The sequence below is a fragment of the Seriola aureovittata genome, chromosome 17, assembly GCF_021018895.1.
Source record: "Seriola aureovittata isolate HTS-2021-v1 ecotype China chromosome 17, ASM2101889v1, whole genome shotgun sequence".
Lineage (NCBI taxonomy): Eukaryota > Metazoa > Chordata > Actinopteri > Carangiformes > Carangidae > Seriola > Seriola aureovittata.
The window spans coordinates 494729-516309 of record NC_079380.1 but is presented as its reverse complement, the minus strand read 5'-3'; the positions used below and the strand labels follow the sequence as shown (position 1 = coordinate 516309).

Below are 21581 nucleotides of genomic sequence, written 5' to 3'. Positions count from 1 at the left end.
CTAATAGCTCATCAAAACATAAAAATGTGGTGGACACGTGCATATAATAACACACACACAGAATAAATTTGAGCTTCATTCATTCAGAAATTCAACTCGGCTAACATTACCTTTTTTCGCCAGAAGTTGCTCCTTCGGTTGCTCCTTCATCCTCACACCCAGCTGTGAACCTCTGCAGAGGTTTTGTTACACGGGAGGACCGTCTTGCTAACATTTTCATGAACTAGCTGTATTTCTCCACTCTGCTATCTCGGTAAAGAAAGGGCACTTTCCCGGGGCTTATATATAAGCCCTAGAGGCGGGAGTGAAATTACTGTAATGAGACCTATATGCCTATAAAGCGCAAGGTCTTACCTTTCAGAAACCGTTGGAATTTTTCCGATTGCTCAAACCGTGACAGCGTTAGGGTAATCCAAAGTGCGCACCAGTTGTGTGTACACAAATGTTGTTCAATTGAGATCAGGCAGGGAGAGAGTCCTGGGGGAATGCTGGGGGTTGAAGAATCAGAGTTGCAGCAGGATGGCTGGTGTGGAGCAGGTGAATGGTCTGAGTGGGAGCAGGAGGTTCAACTGGGGCAGGCAGCAGCACTGGAGTCGGCAGTAAAACATGGGTAGTGGAACAATCTGGTGATGAGTTAGTGAAGAGCCGGGGTTTTTATACAGACCTTGATGATAGATGGAAAACAGGTGAGCCAGGTAGCCAGTGTTGCGCCACGCCCCTGTTGAGAAGCACACACAGAAAAAAGGGGAGGAGACACAGGGGAAGACATACAGGGAAAAAACACAAGAAAATACTGGTAAGTCTAACAGTCTGTGACAGTGACTTAGGTGTCTTCTTTTTGTCATTGTTTAAAGGAGCTATATATAAGATTTGCTATTGCTACATGGCTAATGTTAGTGTGAGGGAATTATGATTCTGAGCTATGTGTCACTGATTGAGGGTGAAGGGTCAGCCTGAATGCCCTTGGTCTGCCTGACACTGATACTGAACTCTGCCTTGCAGGAGGAGAAGCACATCCATGGCATTCTTTAGAGCTACTTAAAGGGAAGACACAGAAACTCTCATCTGAATTGAGGTGACATCATGCACATTTGCTTGTATTGATGATTCCTCTGTTCTCCTCGGCCAAGCTCAATAAACATCTTCAGTGTAAGACATCCAGGGCTCCAGTGGTCTTTCCTTCTCTGAAAACCACAGCCATGTGACAACAATACGGAGGACCAAACCAATGTGGTGAAGTCAGCGCTGGACTTAGAAATGGACATAGTCTTTCAGCTCTCAGCTGTCAGTGTGGAATTCTGGTGTCTAGTGTATTAATTTACAACTTGTGTGACAGTCAAAAATTGAAAAATTGAATTACAATGCATTGAATTGAAAGAGAATTGAAGAGATGTTATACTTGATGAATGTTCTACAAAGCAACAAGTTTTGCCAATGTATTTACTAAGCTCTAACTAGACAAACTCTTTACTTGTGAAGTACCTATTAACATTACCAACATTGCTTCTCTGGCTGTCTTCAAATAGGCCTACAATGTTGGTGGAAGGGTGCCCCCTTCATGGTGTGAAGGTCATGGCCGGTTCCTCAGGAACAAGAGAAGAAGGTGAAGGGAATAACATTACAACTGAAATGTAATTGCTTTCAAAAGAACATTTAAAAATAACCATCAAGTATTAACTGGGAGTTTTACGTCATAACTTGATGCAATCGATACAGTTGTCTTGTCAAACAGTGGTACATTGTCTGTCTTGGTCTGTCCCCAGTTTACAGTACACTTTGAAAGAACCACATTCATTGTATGAGTTTATTTGGAGAAAATGAATTCCCTGTTCACAGACAATGTTATTTGAAATACTTGGACAATCAGAATCCTCTGTGTTACACTGTTTCCTCAACTCCAACCTGTTCAACTACAAGATCCAATATTAAATATGAAAACAATAATTTTAAAAAGTGCAATATAATGTACACAAACCACATCCTGTCTCTAAGATCAGAGCGACACAGTTGCTACAGCCTCAATTATCATTTAGGCTATGACTGTTTGTTAGACAGGTTACTATTGACTTTGGTGTCTTGGACAGGTAGGTGTTGAACCTGCGAGGGTCTGGACCTGCTGCATCACAGTTATCTCTCATATAACCACCTGTATTTTTACCACTGCTCATTCTGCTATTAGTACTGCCACTGCATTATTAGTTTTAATTATTGATAATTTTGAGACAAATGGTTAAAGCTACAACTACTGTTTCAAATACTTACTTGAAATACTTACTACAATTACTGATTCAGCTTCTTCAAATACTGTTTTATCTTCTTCAGTTCCTGCCAAACAAACTTCAACTTCTGCTTTGTTAAATTCTGCATCTGCTTGAAATACTTCTACTTCATTGATTACATTCAACTATCTCAACACCTTTTTCTACTACTACATGTTGTACTATGTCAAGTACTCAAAGTCCTTCTACTATTATATTTAGTACTTATTAAGCACACTCAGATTTTGTATGAATAATTTAGCCTTTTCTACTTCACAGTATTTCCTCTAATTCTATGCAGTTGTGGTGCTTTGGGCAATAATTACAATATCCGACAGTAAATCTGCTGTTGTTTGGCAAGTTGGTTTGGGGATGGAAGCTGGAGGAGAGGCTGACAGATGACCCAAGCAGCTTGCAGAACTTCTTCCAGAAACGTGAGGCGAACTGGGGACCCCGGTCAGACACAACATTCTGAGGAAGACCATGGAGCCGAAACACATGAAAAAGGACTGCCTCCGCTGTCTCCTTGGCGGAGGGCAGCTTAGGCAGGGCAATAAAGTGAGCCATCTTGGAAAACTGGTCAACGACAGTGAGGATGACTGTTTTACCCTCTGAGGGAGGCAACCCAGTGACAAAGTCCATAGACACATGAGACCAGGGGTGGTGTGGAACCGGCAAAGGCCTGAGTAGACCAGTAGGAGGGCATCGGGAGACCTTGCTGCGGGCACAAACAGAACAGGCAGAGACAAAATCACGGGTATCCTCCCTGAGGGAGGGCCACCAGAAGCGTTGAGTTATAAGACTCAATGTTCTACTCACCCCAGGATGACAGCTAAGAGGAAAGGAGTGCCCCCACTGCAGGACTCGGGAACGGAGCAGGTTTGGAACAAAGAGCCGACCAGGAGGACAGCCATCAGGAACCTGGGCCTCCGAAAGGGCGTGCTGGACCTCTTGCTCAATGTCCACACAGTCAGGGGGCAGGATGGGAGCTGCATCCCGAGGGCGGTCTCCTGCCTCAAACTGCCTTGAAAGGGCATCTGGTTTGACATTACGAGTCCCAGGGCGATAAGACAGGGTGACATTAAATCTGGTAAAAAACAACGCCCACCTGGCCTGCCTGGAGTTGAGCCTCTTAGCTCCACGGATGTACTCCAGGTTTTTGTGGTCAGTCCAGACTAGAAATGGTTACTCTGCCCCCTCCAACCAATGCCTCCACTCCTCCAATGCCAACTTCACAGCCAGCAGCTCCCGATTCCCCACGTCGTAGTTGCACTCGGCGGCGGAGAGTTTCCTGGAGAAAAAGGCTCAGGGGTGAACCTTATTGTCCCTTGCAGAGCGTTGGGAGAGAACGGCCCTGACCCCCACATCAGAGGCGTCCACCTCAACGATGAACTGGAGTTTGGTGTCGGGCATCTGCAAAATAGGTGATGAGGAGAACCAGGACAGGAGGGCATGGAAGGCTGCCTCAGCCTCAGGAGACCAGGAGAACTTAGAGTTTGAGGAGGTGAGAGCATGCAGAGGAGCTGCGACCTGACTGAAGTTCCGGATGAAATGGAGATAAAAGTTGGCAAAACCCAGAAAGCGTTGGAGCTGTTTCCGGTCGGTGGGGACAGGCCAGTTTAAAACAGCCTTGACCTTTTCTGGGTCCATCTGGATCAGTCCTGGTGAAATCATGAGCCTGAGGAATGACACTGTGGTCTGGTGAAAATCACACTTCTCTGCCTTCACAAACAACTGATGCTGGAGCAGCTGCTGCAACACCCAACGGACATGACCCACATGTTCCTCTTCGGACTGGGAAAAGATCAGAATGTCATCAAGATAAACAAATACACAGACATTCAGCATATCTCTGAAGACATCATTTACCATTGACTGAAAAAAAGCTGGGGCTTTTGTAAGTCCAAATGGCATCACCAAATACTCATAATGACCACTGGGTGTGTTGAACGTGGTTTTCCACTCGTCCCCTTCACAAATACGGATGAGTTGGACAGGAGAGGAAGTGGGTAACGGTTCTTCACTGTGATGTCGTTCAGGCCACGATAATCAATACAAGGACGAAGGGTCTCATCCTTCTTTCCACAAAGAAGAACCCAGCTCCTGCAGGGGAAGAGGAAGGACGGATGATCCCCGCAGACAGCGCTCCGTGGATGTAGTCATCCATGGCCTTTCTCTCAAGACTGGAGAGGGAGTACAGACGACCCTTGGGTGGAGCTGCACCAGGGAGGAGCTCTATGGCGCAGTCGTATGGGCGATGTGGTGGCAATGACGTGGCACGAACCTTATTAAAGACATCCTTCAGGTCTAGGTAGACTTCAGGCATCCTGAACAGGTCTGGAAACTCAGAAGAGGAATCAGCAGGCGGGGAAACCGACAGAGGAGACAAACAGGAAGACTGACAAGTAGGACTCCACCGTAACACTCTCCCAGTAGCCCAGTTCATCAGAGAGTTGTGTTTACACAGCCAGGGATAACCCAGGATAAGGGAGTATTGAGGAGACTTAATAATAAAAAATGAAATGGTCTCATTGTGGCTGACATCAACAGAGACAGAGGAGGAGTCTGGTCTGTGACCCAGCTGAGCAGGTGGCCATCGAGAGCGCTGGCCCGGCGTGGCTTGGACAGAGGGTGGAGTTGTAGATTCAGCTGGTGGGCCAGGTTCAGATCCATGAAGCTCTCATCTGCCCCGGAGTCAATGAGGGCTGTAAGAGCCAGGGAATTCTTGGGAGAAGCGATGAGCTGAACAGGGGTCAAGGAGCGTGCTGGTGTAGAGGCAGTCACGGTGTGGCTCACCAGTAGGCCTCCGGTTACTGGCGAGCCTGGCCTTTTACCGGGCACTGAGCCAGGAAGTGCCCCATCTCCCCACAGTAGAGGCACAGTCCCTCACGTTGGCGGCGCTGGCGTTCCTGTTGGTTCAGACGGGTACAACCAAGCTGCATAGGTTCCTCCTTGGGGCTAAAAGGCGCAGATCCAGGGCAGGCCGGAAAATCGGTTAATGGAGTTCTGACCACAGGGGGTGTCCTAGAGCTGTTCTGTCACCGTCAAGGCCAGTAGCTCCACTGAGCTGCTCTCGTTCCTGCATCCGGTTGTCAATCTTAATAGCAAGTTCGACAAGACCCTCAAAACTTGTAGGAAGATCAACCATAGTAAGTCTGTCCTTCATATCTTCAGAGAGACTCAGGAAAAAAAGTGTCTGCAAGTGCCTCGTCGTTCCACTGACTCTCAGCAGCCAGAGTGCGAAATCTGATGGCATGATCAAATACACGGCTTCTGCCTTATTTGAGATTACCAAGTGCAAGGGCTGCCTCACAGCCCGAGACAGGTTGACCAAAGAAGTTCCCTCTTCCGCCAAAGATCTGCATGCAGCAAAATGGCAGAGGTTTTTTGCAGACAGCTGAATTTTCCACAGTCTCAGTTTTATGGAGAAGGCTTTCACGCTCTCATAGGCTGTTGTGATGAGCTGACTAGGATCCTGCAGCTTTAACTTCAGGATGTTTAGTTGTTGTGTTATATCCACAAGTAATGCCAAATCCATTATCCATTTTTGATCATCTAGTTCAGGAACATTCAGTTTGCCATCGTCCATGAATCGCTTCACTTCAGCTCTTAACTCAAAAAATCTCCTCAACACGTTTCCCCTGCTGAGCCAGCGCACCTCAGTAAAATACAGTACATCGCCATACGATGCTTCGATTTCTTCCAAAAAAGCCCGGAACTGGTGGTGCTGTAATCCTCTGGACCTGATGTAATTTACACATTTCAGGACAACAGACATGACAAGTTCAAATTTCAAGCATTTGCTGCACAGCGTCTGCTGATGTATAATGCAGTGCAGAGGTCTGGGTCTGAGTTTTCCTCCGCTAACTTTCTCTGAACCAGCGCTAACAGACCATCGGTTGTAATGCCCACCAGTCTGTTCCAAGCCGCTCCATTGCTTCACACAGTTGCTGAAATGTATCTTTCGCTGTAGTATGGCCATGCATCGGACACAAACTCAGCAACTCTTCTGTCACCTCAAATCTGTCATCCACACCCCTGATGAAAATTGCAAGCTGAGCATTGTCAGTTGCATCAGTACTTTCATCAAGTGCCACCGATGCAGTGAAACTTCGAGCTTTGTCCCGTAACTGTTCATAGATATTACCTGAAAGTCCGTTAATCTGCTCTGCCACAGTGTTTGCCGACAGGGAAAGGTTGTTAAACAGGCTTTTCTTTTCGGGACACAGAATATCAGCATCTCGTAGCATGCAGTCCTTCAGAAACTGCCCCTTGGTGAATGGCTTTCCCGCCTTGGCGATTAATTCACTGACGCGTAACTTGCTTCTACTGCAGCATCCGCGTCCTTACCAGCTTTGTGGAAAAGTTCTTGCTGGGATAGCTGTCCTCTTTGTAGCTGCTCGGCTCGCTTTTTCCTGTCATCTCCCCTGTAGTTATCATAATGCTCTATGTGTTTACTCGCATAATGTCGCTTGATATTATATTCCTTAAGAGCGGCAAGTTTCTCTTTACATATGAAGCAGATGGCATTTCCACTGAACTCAACAAAAAAATAATCCAATGTCCATCTTTCTTGAAATTGTCTGTGTTCGTCATCCACTTTTCTTTTACGTTTGGAGAGCGACATCTTCTTCTACTACTAACTTTTCTTGTTCTTCTGCGCTTCTCGTCATCAGCACTTCCCTTGAGATCATTTTGGATTTTTTTTTTTATTAGAATTGTTTTTATAATTTAAATTGCACGCAAAATTATTGTCTTTATTGTGGAAAACAAATAAATAAAAATAAACTTGAAGGGCCAAATTGCATTAAATTTTTTACGTCAATGTAGGGATGTTGAGACCCCTGGTCTAAGGCCTCCATCTTACATTGCATGCATCTCTCCACAACAGTCCTGAGTTAGTCCAGACTCCTGCCAAGCACAGACACAGCCTTTTTAACCATATATACTGTATATATATAGAATAAAACTTGCTGTGCTTTGACTAGTCAAATGGGTTGAATGAAGACTGTTTGACTTACTTTAGCCTGTATTACAAAATGTTGACGATAAAAACCAAACCATGGAGAAACTACATAAACCACAAAGAAGTTAAAGCTTTACCAAATATTGTTGCAGCTTGGCATAATACAGAAGGAACATTACAGTTACATTTATTAATTTGTCAGATGCTTTTATCCAAAGCAACTTACAGTGAGGGACATGCATGCTTCAGTGCAGTAGGAGTCCTCTGTGTAAAGACTATTTGCTAGGTCTACTCACTAAGTGCAAATAAGGTAATGTAAATCCTTTGTGCTGTAGCATTAAATCACATGAATCACTGAAAGAATTCATATTTGCTCGTTTTGGCCTGAAATCCATGTTACCCATAATGCCAACGGACAGCAGGCATGAATAAAAAAAGTCGAATTTATTCAAAAGAAAGCAATTTGAAAAGTGAAATGTTTTTCATTTGATAATTATTAATAATAATTATAATACAGGCCTTTGTTGTGAGCAGATTACTGAGAAGCACCATGGAAAATACTGTCCTTTTGAAGTTGCTCTTTATATAAAGGCTAATGACTATCATCATTGTTAAAGCACCTGCTGATTGAGTATAACGGCTTATAGTATCGCTTATTTATCTGTTTATTTATTTTTATTTATGTAGCCTTGTCAAGACAGAGAGCAGTAAATATACTTGAGGGATTTTTACATTTGATAGTTTAGTGCTGTTATTGACGGGACAAAAGAGCCAACAGTAAGGTAAAAGTTCATGATAAATCAACTCTTTCTACCAGTCAAGAGTCATCACAGGTCAACAGGTTTCTTTATTCAAAATGACAATAAAATAAAAATGGAGAACAAGCTCACAAACGTCATCATACATTTGCACAGTAGTACAAGTAGTACAACGAAATTAGGCAATACCTCCTAAACTGGCATTTTTCATATACGACTTGAGGAACTGAAGAAGAATCAGACTTCAAGCATGGACCCTTATTGTATTATTAAAGTATTGTGCATACCTTCCAGAAAAATCCATTCATTCTGTAATCTGTGAAAAATGTATGATGAGCATCTCTTGAAAGATGTTTTTTTTTTTTATGAATTTAAAGTTTAATTGATTGTGAATTGACAGTTTATTGAAATTTGGTGATTAAAAAGAAATGAAAGTTAGATGATTTTTGGGAGCAAACCGGAGCACCCAGAGTAAACCCACACATGTGGACTTCTAACAGAAAGGAATACGGGAAATAAGAATTGTGAGAAGTAAGAAATAATAAAAGGAATAAAAGAGAAAGAGAAGGGAAATGTTAGAGGGTAAGGAAGCTAAAGGGGGGGGGGGGGGGGGTTAGGCTGGTCCAGATCATTTGTTTTTGGGCCTCTGCATGACAGTATTACACATGGGTGGGAAGCGGGTGTTTGATGGTGCTGCAGAGACTCACTGGAGCTTACAGACGGTACATACAGAGGAGAGGCAGGTCTGCTCCAGGTCGACAATTGTGGTCTCTCTATATCTGAGCTCCGGGTTCTTGTGTCTTGGTTTAGGCCTGGATAATCTGGGCAGTGGCTCCCCGGTATCAGCAGAGCGGTAACTGGAGCCTTCTGTGCTAAAACGAAGACCAAACCATTGACTAGTTGAATCCCGTGCAGCTGAGGTAGCTTTAGCTGTTTTGGAAATGGGTGGGAGGCAAGTTGGCCTCAGGTCAACTTTACTGGGCTCTTTAGAGCTGATTGGAAACTTGTGCTGTTCCTGACACCACAGATTTTCTGCTGCCTTGTGAAGGTCATGGTGAACATACTGCTGGAGGTGCTTCGTCTGAGCAGTCGGTTCTGCATTCCTCACTGCAGAGTCCCGTTCCTCTTTTTTCAGCAGCTCAAGACGAGCAAGTTTTTTAGCTGCCAGGGACAAATTGGCTTTGTCCAATTTGATTCTGTCCTCTTTGATCTTCTGAGCCTTCAGTTTTTCACTTGTTATGAACGACATGTCAGCCTCTTTATTTGCCTGAAGCAAGTTCAAGTTACTATGTTGCTCTGTGTTTGCCTTCTGCTCTTTCTTCAGAATCACGTTCTGTCTGTGGTCAGAGACAGACTGAAGGGCAGCAGACCTCTTCTTCTCCTTTTCCTTCTGCTGTTTTGCCAGTTCAGCCTCTCTCTTAGCTACTTCCTTTGCAAACCTCTTCTCCTCCAGCAGAGCTGTAGTAGCAGCCTGCTCCTTCTTTGTGGCTGCCAGTTTGTCTCTAACCATCTCCTTTTGTGCCTCAAACCTCTTTGAGCTTTCTGTCTGTTCAGGTTTTCGTTGTAACAGTATTTGTTTCTGTAGAAGCTCAAGTTTCTGCTCCTCCATTCTACATTCCTCTCTCTTGAGCTGTGCTCTGTCAATATCCTCCAGTTTGTTTTTGAGGTTAATTTTCTTTGACTCAGCTTTTTTTTCCACTTCTCGTCTAACCTCTTGTGCATGTAGTTCATCGATCTTGCGGAGTAATTCTGCGTCTCTCTTGTCTTGTTGTCTCTCCTTTTCTTTCAGCAGTTCTCTTTCTTTCATTTGCTTCACCTGATATTCTGTCAAAGCTTGGGTTTTTAGCTTTCTCTTGCATATCTTCTCCTGCTCCCTTCTCAGATCTTCTGCCTGTCTATACTGCACCATTGCTTCATACTTCCTCTTTTCATTTTCAGCCAGTTGTTGCTGTCTTATCTTCAGTTCAGTCAGTACCCGATTCTCCTTCTCTACAAGTGTCCTTAAGACTGTACTGTTGAATCTATTGAGGTAGCTGTTCTGGTTAGTGCCACATCTGTCTCTCGCTGGCTGCCTGATGTTCATTTTGGCTTCGCTGAGCTGATTTCTTTGGGGAGACTGAATTCTGGCCCATTCAGCCTTGAATAAATTGGCCATGTTTGCTGTAGCCATCTCTATTGGTTGGTTTTTGTCTTATTTAGAGTTGTGTGAGATTTGATGTCTCTGTCAACTGTTTTGCCTGAGTTCACGACTAAGACGACTAAGTAAGACTGCCTGTATCTCTGCCCAGCCCCGTAGGTCTTAATTATTATTCCCTCAAACCCAACATCAAAGCAACCTGATGACATCATCACATTCTGCTGCCTTTGATGGTGGAATATTTAGTTATTTATTTATGGTGATGACATCATCACATTCTGCTGCCTTTGATCTTGTTCTTCGTTTTTTTTATGATTCTGTGACATCATCACATTCTGTTGACTGATCTTGGTCGTTATTTGTTTTTTTTTTTTCAAACATCATTACGACAGTCGGAGCCGGGGGTTCATCTCTCTGTCTTTCCGTCCGTCCACCTGTCCATCCGTCTTTCCTATTCTCATGAACATGATATCTCAGTAGGACTTAAGGATGCACTGATTAGATGTCGGCAGTCAAAAGTCAAAGGTCAAGCAAAAGGTGAGGCCACAAAACACTGTTTTGTCTTTGTGAACGCAATATCTAGGTAACGCTTTGAAAGAACTTCTTCAAATCTCTAATAGGTTCTTCAAGGTCACCTGTGTAAAACTTGTTTCTGTGTTTGTTTTGTTTTATTTCATCTTCTGCTGAGAATTTCAATGAGTTCCTTTAAAATAAGCTCTTGTCATAAAAGTCTTTACTCCTCAGTCTTTGGTCTGAGTAGAGTAAAACCCTTTCATTTTGTAAATAGTATAAATAATAATGATATCATAATCTTATCAGAAACATGGTGTAGAGCTGATGTACCCACACACTGCTCTTGCTTCAAGTGTTTTTTCTGGGTTGTCTGCTCTGCAGCAGTGGTTGATGTGGACCCAAACTTTCTTACCGTCACCCAGATCTGTTGGGTTTGCTAAGACTCCTTCACGCCTGGGTTGGTCCCACTTTCTTTTGAACACCTTAACATATACCCACTCTCATGAGCATATCCTCTGCAGCTGGCAGCCTCCCTCTCCTCTCCTTTCACCTGTTGAAAGATAACTTTATGGATTCGAATTAAATGCTGTACATAACTGGTTAACTCTTTTTGTAATTGTTCAGTTAATCAGTAACAATAAACACAATCATAGATTTCTTTTTGACACTGTAGCTAAACTCACTCAGCAGCAGCCGTCTCTTAACTGCTCGCCCTTTACAGCCCATGACTTTCTAGAAATTTTCAGTAATAAAATAGACTCTAGCTTCTACAGAACCAGCAGAGCATTACATTGAATCCCTGTTTACTTCTTTAACAAATTTTGAGACTGTCTCTTGAAGCACTGTCTAAGATCCCTCTACCAGCTGAGCTCTCTAAAAAGACCTTTGGCCAATCTTGGGACCTTCAGTGCTGAACATTAATAACTTATCACTCACTTCTGGCACTGTTCCAAGTAGCTTTAAGACCTTTGCTTAAAAAAACAAACCCTAATCCATGATCCTTAAATAATTACGGACCAGTCTGAAACAAAGTTTGCTATCTGGAGATTTCGGAAAAAAATGATGCAGTTAGCTTGGGAAAACAACATTTGTTATTATCAAGAAAATCAATATAAATACTAGGAACTGACCGATTATCGGCCTGTCTGATTATTGGTGGTTATATTCAGCATTTTCCGATTATCGGTATCGTTATGTTTTTTTTAACTGATAGCCAATACAATAAAAGTAGTAGTAGTACAGTAAATGTGTTACTGCATTACATATTAAAAGGGGAGTGGTAAAACATCTTATTTGGAGATGATAATAATATATGATAAAACTATTAAATTAAAGAGCATCTTTAGGCTGCCAGGTGAATCAGTTCACAGGTGTGTACATTTTATTGACTAAATATGCGCTAGAACACGTTCATCTCTTGTTCAGAATCAGCTCCTTATCACAGGTAACCAACACGACTTGTTCCCATTCATCCCCGCAGCACCACAGAGCTTTACACAGTGTAGACGCCGAGCGTCTCCTGACTTCAACGGGGAAGCAGAGAGTGGGTTGTTCCACTGCAGCGAAACTAGACGGTCATTGGATAAATGCTGGGCTTTGTCCTGCCCATCAGACGCTCAGCGTCTCTGGGGGTCTATGGGACAGTGGGCTGGCCCGGACGCTCGGCTTCTGCATGATGATTGGATGATCTGTCTGAGGCTGAGTCCCTTTTTGATTGACAGCGGATTTCAAGTTTTTAATTCCGTTGTTCGGAGTTGATCTGGAAACGTTACTGATCCTCAGCGACTTTGTCTTTGTTAAAAACGACTAGTGTTGTGTTTGGCGACTTTCTTCTGTCACTCTGCGAATTAACATATAAATAAACGGACACATTTTATGATATAGGCCGAAAATGAGCTTCCCCTCCTTATAAGACCAGCAGCCGCCACTGACATAGATGCACATATTCAAAAATAAAACTATGAAAAAAACTGTACAAAAGTGTTGACAAAATCCCTGCTGAGCAGGATGTGCAAAAGATCACAGTATAGACAATATGTGTTCTGTGCAGGGATAATACTCCAAGGTGTTACTGTAATGTGGTTGTTGATGATTGATGAGGCCAGGTGCAGAAGAAAAGGCAGGTGCTGGTCCATCACTGGGAACTACTGGATTGGAATTCTGGTCTGATACAGACAAACATGTGATAGGACAGTTAGTTTAGATCATACAAGTTCTTTATATTCAAACATGTTTGGTCTGTTTTGTGTGTATAATAAATATTAGGGATAGATATGAATATGCTCAAATAAATACATTATTAGGCAGTGGATCCTGAACCTGCTGGTTATGGATCAAACAGTCTCTTTGTCTAACTTGTAAAAAAGTTACTGACGCATGTAGCTGGTCAACAGCCCAGGAACAGGCTAAATTCTACGAAATCGCTGTCTGTCAACATCATCAATCATACATTTATGCCACTTAAAGTGTTTGTCATCTGCACTCAAGATACTTTTTGCTGTAGTTGTGATCAAGCAGATGACAAAATTTTCTCGGCATCAAACCGGAGCTGTCTCCAGCAGTATCATAAAGTAGTATTACAACAATACCTGGGACAAAGCTAGCTGGTTAGCATGCTCATTTCAGTAGATATCTCTGAAATATAATTGCTGGAGGTCTTGGTCATGACACCATCTGTTACTCCTTCACATACTATTGATAGTGTTAGTTCATTTTTTTTAACATTTTAAACTAAAATTCCCATCCCAGCCCATCATAGCTGTCGGCAGACATCACTCATTGTGTGACAGGGTAATGATGACTTTGACTTGATTACTCCACAAACACAAGCCACAGCTTCCCTGTCAATGCAGCTTAGTTTTGTTTATATCCTAGATTTAATTTTTGAAATTATAAGTGCTTCACTAAACACATGATGGGGCTTGGCTGGCTACAAATAAAGACAGATAATTTAAATTCTCCCCAAATGTATTAAGGCTGAACTTGCAGCTTGGGGCCCCCTAGTGGCTGCGGGGGCTCTATGCATCTGCATAGTCCGCATATACGTAGCAAGAAATGGTTCTGGGGTCCCCTTTAAATAAAGTTGGTGTAAAAAACAAAGCCTAGAGTACATGCAGTTGGATTGTTGTAGTACTGCAGTCCTAATGAATTCTCTTTCAACTTTCACATCTTACATTGGTTACAAAGGACGTTTTTTGACAGCCAGTAGCCAGTAAGCTTAGCTTAGCCCAAATACTGGAAATGCAGCTACCCTGGCTCTGTCTGAAGGAAACAAAAACCATCTACAAACACCTCTAAACAAATGATATAACGTGCATTTGTGAGCTTTAGTCAGTGTAAAAGGTTGTAACAAGTGAACAAACACCTTATTGTTGTTTTACACAGGGTATGTGCTGGGCTATTTCTTGGTTCAACAGAGTGACTTCTGCTTACTACTGAGCTGTAGAGCTGCTGGGAGGTGGATTTTCTTACCTGTGGACAGATCTGTACTAGCTATTTTGCCATGTCCAATCTTTATGCTAAGCTAAGCTAAGCTAAAGGCTATGGTAGGTTCATATTTAGTGGACAGACATGAGTGGAAATGGTGTGAATATAAACACTGAAGTATTCCTTCATTTCATTGCAGTTAGTGTCTATAGTTTTCTAAAGACAGCAGTTTTTATTTGAATTTGCAGACAAAACAAAAATACACAGTTAGCGTCTCTGTGCTAAATCTGATACTGGTATCAGGTATGCACACAATTTATCATAATCCTACAACAAGTGCTGTTTTATTAAACCATTTGTTCAACTCCAACCACAAATCCTTCAAGTCCTCTCATGTGCAAACAAAAAGACAATCAATCAAGACAATCAATTCAATCAATCTGGTAACATTTCCTACAAAAGATAACACTAACACACATACAGGAGAGCGAATTCAACCACCACACAATAAGCCTGAAAATACAACATCCAAAGCTCTAAAGTTTTACATTTCCAATCAGCCTTCAAGCATTCAAAGAAAAAAAAAAACACCTGAAGCAATCTCAATTCTTAACTTTAACTCATGAAGTTAACTGACAGTCATTGCTTCCAACTATAGGTGATTCTGTATTCACACATTTGGAAAGGAAAAAAAACAAAAACACATTTCACATTGTTACACACTGTTTGATTCCAGTTAAAGTTTGGAAAGACCATACTGTACATATTCTTAATGTGCTGTGCCAAAGGAAGAACATCAGCTCCCTCGCCTCACCACTCCGAAGAAGCACAGAACAAATGATATGTACACGAATGAGCTCTGCTGAAGGGATTCAACCCAGCAGAGCTGTTTGAAGTCACTAAATGTTCCCCATCCAACTCAACTTAACAGCCACTTTAAGCAGTCTTTTGTAAAGACCTGTGTTCTGTGTGATTTTAGAAGAGAAAGACAGTGAGTGAAACATTTTTAACTTCAGTCCTCTGTATGCTTCAAACTAAGAATTCATTGGATCATCATCAATATGAACGTGTAGAAATATGATGTAAAAGAAACACTATTTACCACAATATTACAGCCTCTAGATTTCACCTAATTTTTTAACTTTTTAAAGGAATGGACATGCATTTCTGTTTAACTGGTTTCCATTTTCTTCAATCACAGAAAATCCACAAACACACATGTTGAAGTGCATGTGTTACCATGATTATCAAATTATTTGCTACATGCTGAAAGCTCATAAAGCCCATATCAAACTCTTAATTGCTGTGGTTGGTGTGTTTTCCTTTCACATGACAAATGAACAGCAGAGGTCACTTGAAACTGGACTGTGGTTGTTTAGCCGGAGTTTTCATGCCTGCAGTCAAATGTGTTTGTTTCAAATCAACCAAACCAGATGAGATCTCCTGTCGTACGGCACAATGGAAGAGTCTGACTTAAAAAAATGGACAATGTGATAATTATGCACAATTAATACTGCAATTAGCAACATATGCAAAGGTTTCAAAGGGCTTGAACGAACTAGTTCATTGAAGCACACTGAGACCTTCAGTCTGACCACAGGGTTCAGGGGACACAGAAAATCAACTAGCATCTTCAGGACAACAAACAACATCAGGGAAGATGTTTGACCATCAAGACAACAATTCGTGATAGAAGTGAAGGTCAATTGTAGGAAACAGTTACATTTTATGTTGAATAAATGGTCCCTGTGTCATGTAACTTTACGTTTAGAGATGTAGGGGAATGTTTTTCTGCTTTCAGTGGTCATCTACTCATCTACAGCTGGTTACACACACAATACAGTAACTTGTGTATATATTCTCCAGTGATACTGACAAAAATAAACAAAACAAACTAACAAAATAAATATTCATAAAAATGCAGCCAAAATTTAAGACACTTGGACATAGATAATCACCTTGTACAAACATGAATGTGTAGATAAGTGACTCCAATGCTAATGGCATTATTCAAACACTTGCTTGTGTACTTAATGTAATTAGGTGTGGGCAAGGTGGATGATATCTCCTATCATGGCATATGTAAAGTGTTTTTCATAACTGATAATTAACTGAAGTGTCACACATAAAACCACCAGATGGAAATGTCTGTTTTTGGTTAATACAGTGATGACAAATCAAGAGACTTCATCACATTTATCACAAGTCACATACAAATCTAATATTGTCACAAAACAGTTCTGCTAATGATTTGCCACACTGCCCACAATAAACTGCCTAATAAAACGAGACATATTAAAATGAAAAGATACCTAGGTATAAATGTTAGGGTGACAGATTTATATTATGTTGTCATGTATCAACATTTTGACTAACCCTAACCTGAATGATCAGATTAGTTCTGCACAGGCCCAAACAGAGACCTGAACCTGTCTGGTACCCATATCTCTCAACTACCATTGCCAAATTTTGTGACCCAGACCAAAGAACCAAAGCTATGTTTTTGTGTACTTGAGCTATTACTACTATTACTTTTGTTGGCTTGTCTGGCTATTACTAGGCATTGGCAACACTCTTGGGCATTGTGTATCTACTTGAAACATCTGACATGCATGAAAGCATGAATGCAGAGGATGGCACAGTGAGAGAGAGAAAGAGAGAGAAATTTCTTAAGAAATTACATTAAATTTAAAAATAACCAAACCTGGACCAAACCCAAGCCTAAAATCTTCAGGCTCAGTCACACCAGCATTTTGCAGTGACAGTTAATTTCAATGGAAATTCTGTAGTCAGTTTATTCACTTGTAATTAAACCCAGGTAAAACTTTTGCATCACGTTTAACTGTGGTGAACTTAAACATGCAAATTTGATGTCCCATTAGCTTGGGAAGCTGTTGTGACAAGTCATGTGATAAGTCATTAGCTCACCAGATACAGTAGAGCCCTCCAAGTAGTGATAGTAGGACATTGGTAGGACATGCAGAAAAGTTTGTCACCCTCGGGTGTGACTGGGCAGCAGAACAGATCAGAGCCAAACCACCAACACTCAATCACCCAGGAAAGTCTCATTAAAAGCAAGTAGGCTATATCAGAACTTAACACTGTTTAGTATCCAGCAAAAATATTCAATAAATTCAACATGGAATGTAAGACTTAACTGTCCTGGTACAAAGTGAACTGTGATGTGAATCTCCTCTTGTTCTAAACATATCTCTTTCATCAACTCTTAAACTGATAAGCAAAGAAAGCACCTACACTGAAAGTAATACCACAGACAGGTGGTATCTGATGGTCTAATTCATGATAACAGAGGTCCCAGTCATAGAGAAGATTGGACCAGTCAGAGGAGAGATGGGCAGAAGGACTGAAAGTAAAAAGGTAGATAAGCAGAAATGAATGTCTCTCTTCCCATCTGTGCTCCTCTTTCTTCATCCATTCTTCTTCTCTGTCTCTTTTTTTCTTCCTTCTTCACGACTTCATTTCTTGTGTCAGTAGTGTGTGGAGTACCAGTCATTGTCGGTCATCTGAACGAGCTCATTGACCACGTCCAGCAGGTTATAGTTGTGTTTCTTCAGCAGCCGCTGGTTCAGCAGCCGGTCCCCAAAGCCCATCTCCACCAACACGGCCATCATGGTGTCCTGGGTTGATGCATCGACTGGAGGCTGCATGGGAACAAGATCTGATCAGTCCATAAAACCTGCTGTTGATTATATGAAAACAAATGTCTCACTTGTATGTGAAAAGACCAATTTAACAATTGACTGTTTGCCCCAACTTCAAACAGCAACTATCTAAACGAAGGGGCATTAAGCAGCGTTGCTTGCCATGACGTAGATTCTATGTCAACACTTCCCACTGTCGCAGCCCAGCTGCCCTGGGAGAAAGACTAGTCTACCCTGTGAATGTAATTATACATTTTTTTGCATTATTTGATACTGTCATTTGGTTTATGTTCAATTATACCGGTAGTAGTACCAGTAATAATTTTATGGATTATGAGTATATTTGTTAGATATACCTGCTGATTTGACAAATTTTTGCAGTTTATTCGTAGGACTGGCTATGAGCAGCGCTCAAGATGCTGAGATGCAACCACAGTAAGAAGCGAGCCAGGCTAATCTTCCAGTAGGCGATTACTTTTTTTTTCTTTTTTTTTGTGTGTGTGTTGGGGGGGTCCTTGAAATCCTTTGTTAAGAAAAACTGTTGTTAAGCTTAAAATTAAGGAGCAAAAATGTAAAAATTGATTAAACTTATTTTCTCCAATGTTAGATATTAATGATAGCATATTCAGTTAATTAACATAGCTACAGTAGTATTCCAGTATTACTTGCAAGGCCAGAAGCAAACCATGCTGCAATTATTTTCTGGAATTACAGATTTTTAAAAGAAAACATAGGGCATCTACAGTTTGGGAAGTTATCTTCCCGTTATGTGGAAACTTGTTCTGTATGTACACCCCATCTAATTGATCAGAGTTAGGCTACCATTAGCAGCTCTGTCATACTCAAAGTAGTGAAATATTTGCCAAACAAGTGCCCCTAAAAGTGTCGCCCTGTAGCTGTCCTTTCTATGTGTCATAAACAGACAAAATCCATAATCTATGGCAAGAGGAAAATACAGATTGGCCTTGGTATCCATAGATACCTTAAATTAGAGGGCTCAGATTTGGATCATGGACAAAAAAAACGTTTTAGGTGCATCCCTGGTCTGAGCACTTTAAGAAAAATGCCTTGACTACACAGATATAAAATATGAGTTATGAAATAAGATTATTAGATAAACTACTTGCTGACCTGTGTGGGGCCTTGTCCAGTGAACAGGGCTTTGTAAGCAGAAGCAGCTACTGACAGAGCTCCCTTCACCAGGCCGCTGGTGATACCTGGGTGCCTGAGGAGAGACAAACATCTAAAATGTGACATCTGCTGTGAAAGCCTTGGTATTTCAATAGAAAACCTGAATGGCCACTTCACTTGCAGGGGCCAATAAGCCTGTAAAACATCTTCCCCATCATAACCTCCCAGACATGTTGCACTGGCTGTGTGTCCCATTTCTAAGCTGGGGTTGAGGTCATGTGGTCATTACTGTGGATTCAAATTTGTTATATATAAACTTATACTGTAAAACGGAACCACAGCTGTAGACAATAACTGAATTAGTATTAGTAACCAATTTGAGCTTGTAAATGATAACAGGTGACTTCATTCCTTGGATTAACCCATTTATGGAATCAACATTTTAGATATTTGTTTCTCTTTCACAGAGGTGGTGGATGTCACATGACTCTCATGACTTGACTCAAGTCAGTCTTAAGACACAAATCTGAGGACTTAAGACTTGCTTGACTAAAACTGATAAAAGACTCAACTTGACTTTGACTTGGTATCATGACATGAGACTGAAAATTTAAATGGACTTGACTTTGTTATTAAATATTTACATTTTCTAGATGTTTTTCAGATAAGGAAAATATTTTTTTTAAACATGATTGAGTAATTTCTAGTGCAATGGCTGAAAACCAGCTCTCATAGGGAGGGGCTAAATCACAGAATTACTAAAATTAAGATTGCAGGAGGAAAGAGAACATAACACTGCCAGTTCCACATAGAGATGTATTGTTATAGTAATAATTAGAAGAGTTCAGCTCAGTAGAGCTCATATCTCCACCAAGGCCAAACAATCCTACATATTAAAAAAGGAATAAAACATTTTTTGGATCCACCAGATCTGCACCCCTGGCCCCTCCCCCATCCCTCCACCAAGTTTGGTGCAGATCAGTTCAGTACTTTTTGCAGACGAATCACCAGACAGAGGTGAAAACAGAACGTCCTTGATGGAGGTAATTATAATAATGATCAGACTAATAATAATGATTATAGCAGTTGGTGGCTGCAGTCACACAGCTGGACTCTACATTTCCACAAAATGTCAAATATCAGTCAGATTTAAAGGTTAAAGCTGCTGCAACACTTTTCGTTAATGTTGAAAGTAAAATGAAACTTTTCATGACCTCTGTCTTTAAATGATTAAATTTGGTAACTGGAGCCGATCATCAGGATTTCGTAAAATTTGACTTGTGACTTCCTTGATCTGAGAGATTTCTTGCACTTACAGCAGTGACTCAACTTGCTTGATTCTCACCACAGTATCTTGGGACTTTCTTGTGACTTGCATATGTGTGACTTACTCCCACCTCTGCTCTTTTATATAGTGTTAAGGCCTGCTCACAGCCACATTCAAAATGCCAAGTATCACAGCGAACTCCAGTGGCATTAGTGCAATTAGTAGATATACACAACTTCAAATTCAGTGAACTTGAAATGAATGCCATTTAACAATATCCAGCCATCTTGCCAGTGATGACTATACACAAAACAGGAAGAAGCTCAGGGAGCTATTGTGACTGACTAGCACTAGCATGTACTGGATTGCTAGCATCTTAGTGGTCGCCAGCTACAATATTTCAACCATTATCAAGCTATTAGAACTAAATATTAGGCAAAGATGTGCAGATGACCAGGTCTTGGTGCAACACATCTTGATTACAACAATTACATTTACACCAAGTGAGATGATTTCATTATCATATGCTGGATGACACCAGACGTAGGCTAAAATGTACAGTACTTCTTTTATTATAAAATATATTGTGTTATATATTATTATACATTATCCATAGTAACATAGTTTGTGTGTGCGCATGTGTGCGTGTTTGCATGTGTGCGTTTGTGTGTGTGTGTGTGTGTGTGTGTGTGTGTGTGTGTGTGTGTGTGTGTGTGTGTGTGTGTGTGTGTGTGTGTGTGTGTGTGTGTGTGTGTGTGTGTGTGTGTGTGTGTGTGTGAGAGAGAGAGAGAGAGACCTGGGGTCCTTAGGGTTGTCCTCTGTGTCCTCAGTAGCTTCAGTATCATCTGTCTGAGTATGTTCGGGACCAGAGGCTGTGACACAACAGACATCACATTATCCCAGTCTCAATCACACATCCATCCACAAACATACAGTCTGTAATCATGTCTATATGTCTCAACAAGTGTCTGTATCACTATAAATAAGAAGCTAAAAATAGCTGCTAATGTTTCTGTAGACTCTCTAGAGTACATTGGACAAGTGGACATTTCCTATTCCCTTTAAAAGCCAGGCGTCTGCACCTTGGCAGAATGCTACTATAATGATGGATGTGGTACAAAAAAAAAATTCCACAGTACCACCACATAAGAAACGGATCTGCTTGTGTGCAAAATGAAAGCGTGCATGTAGTCTACCTCAACAGTAGGATCCCACCAAACAGGCCGACGTGCAGTAAACAAATGAAAGTAAACACAGTAATGGCTCTGCACGGCACTCTATGGAACACAGATTGGTCCAAAACGTCTATTTTGACATCTATGTTAATATGTCAAATTTGCATGTGTTTAGAGGACCAAATATGACATGTCATCAGCTTTTTATGGGTTTTAAATTTGGGTGCTACCACCATCATTTCAAAAGAAGAAACATTTCCCCATTCAACCTCAAACTGAATTGAGGTT

General features: G+C 41.4%; 2 protein-coding genes across 4 annotated transcripts in view; both read right to left on the bottom strand.

Annotated features, from left to right (window-relative positions):
* Positions 1 to 7858: 7858 nt before the first annotated feature.
* Positions 7859 to 10139, bottom strand: LOC130185468 (cilia- and flagella- associated protein 210-like). The gene has a single exon (XM_056401945.1). It carries the CDS (start codon positions 10135 to 10137, stop codon positions 8686 to 8688), a length of 1452 nt encoding a protein of 483 aa, XP_056257920.1. The 5' UTR covers positions 10138 to 10139; the 3' UTR covers positions 7859 to 8685.
* A 4126-nt stretch (positions 10140 to 14265) lies between these two features.
* The window catches only part of nbr1b (NBR1 autophagy cargo receptor b), a 65968-nt gene continuing 58652 nt past the window's right edge, over positions 14266 to 21581 (bottom strand). For 2 of the 3 annotated variants that reach the window (XM_056400702.1, XM_056400704.1), the window contains 3 exons: positions 20915 to 20990; positions 18852 to 18945; positions 14266 to 17720 (listed from right to left, as the gene is read on the bottom strand). In XM_056400702.1, coding sequence (XP_056256677.1) covers positions 17547 to 17720; positions 18852 to 18945; positions 20915 to 20990 — 344 coding nt within the window. In that variant the 3' untranslated portion in view covers positions 14266 to 17546. The remainder of the gene's footprint in view (positions 17721 to 18851; positions 18946 to 20914; positions 20991 to 21581) is intronic. The other variant, XM_056400703.1, reaches the window with a different exon arrangement.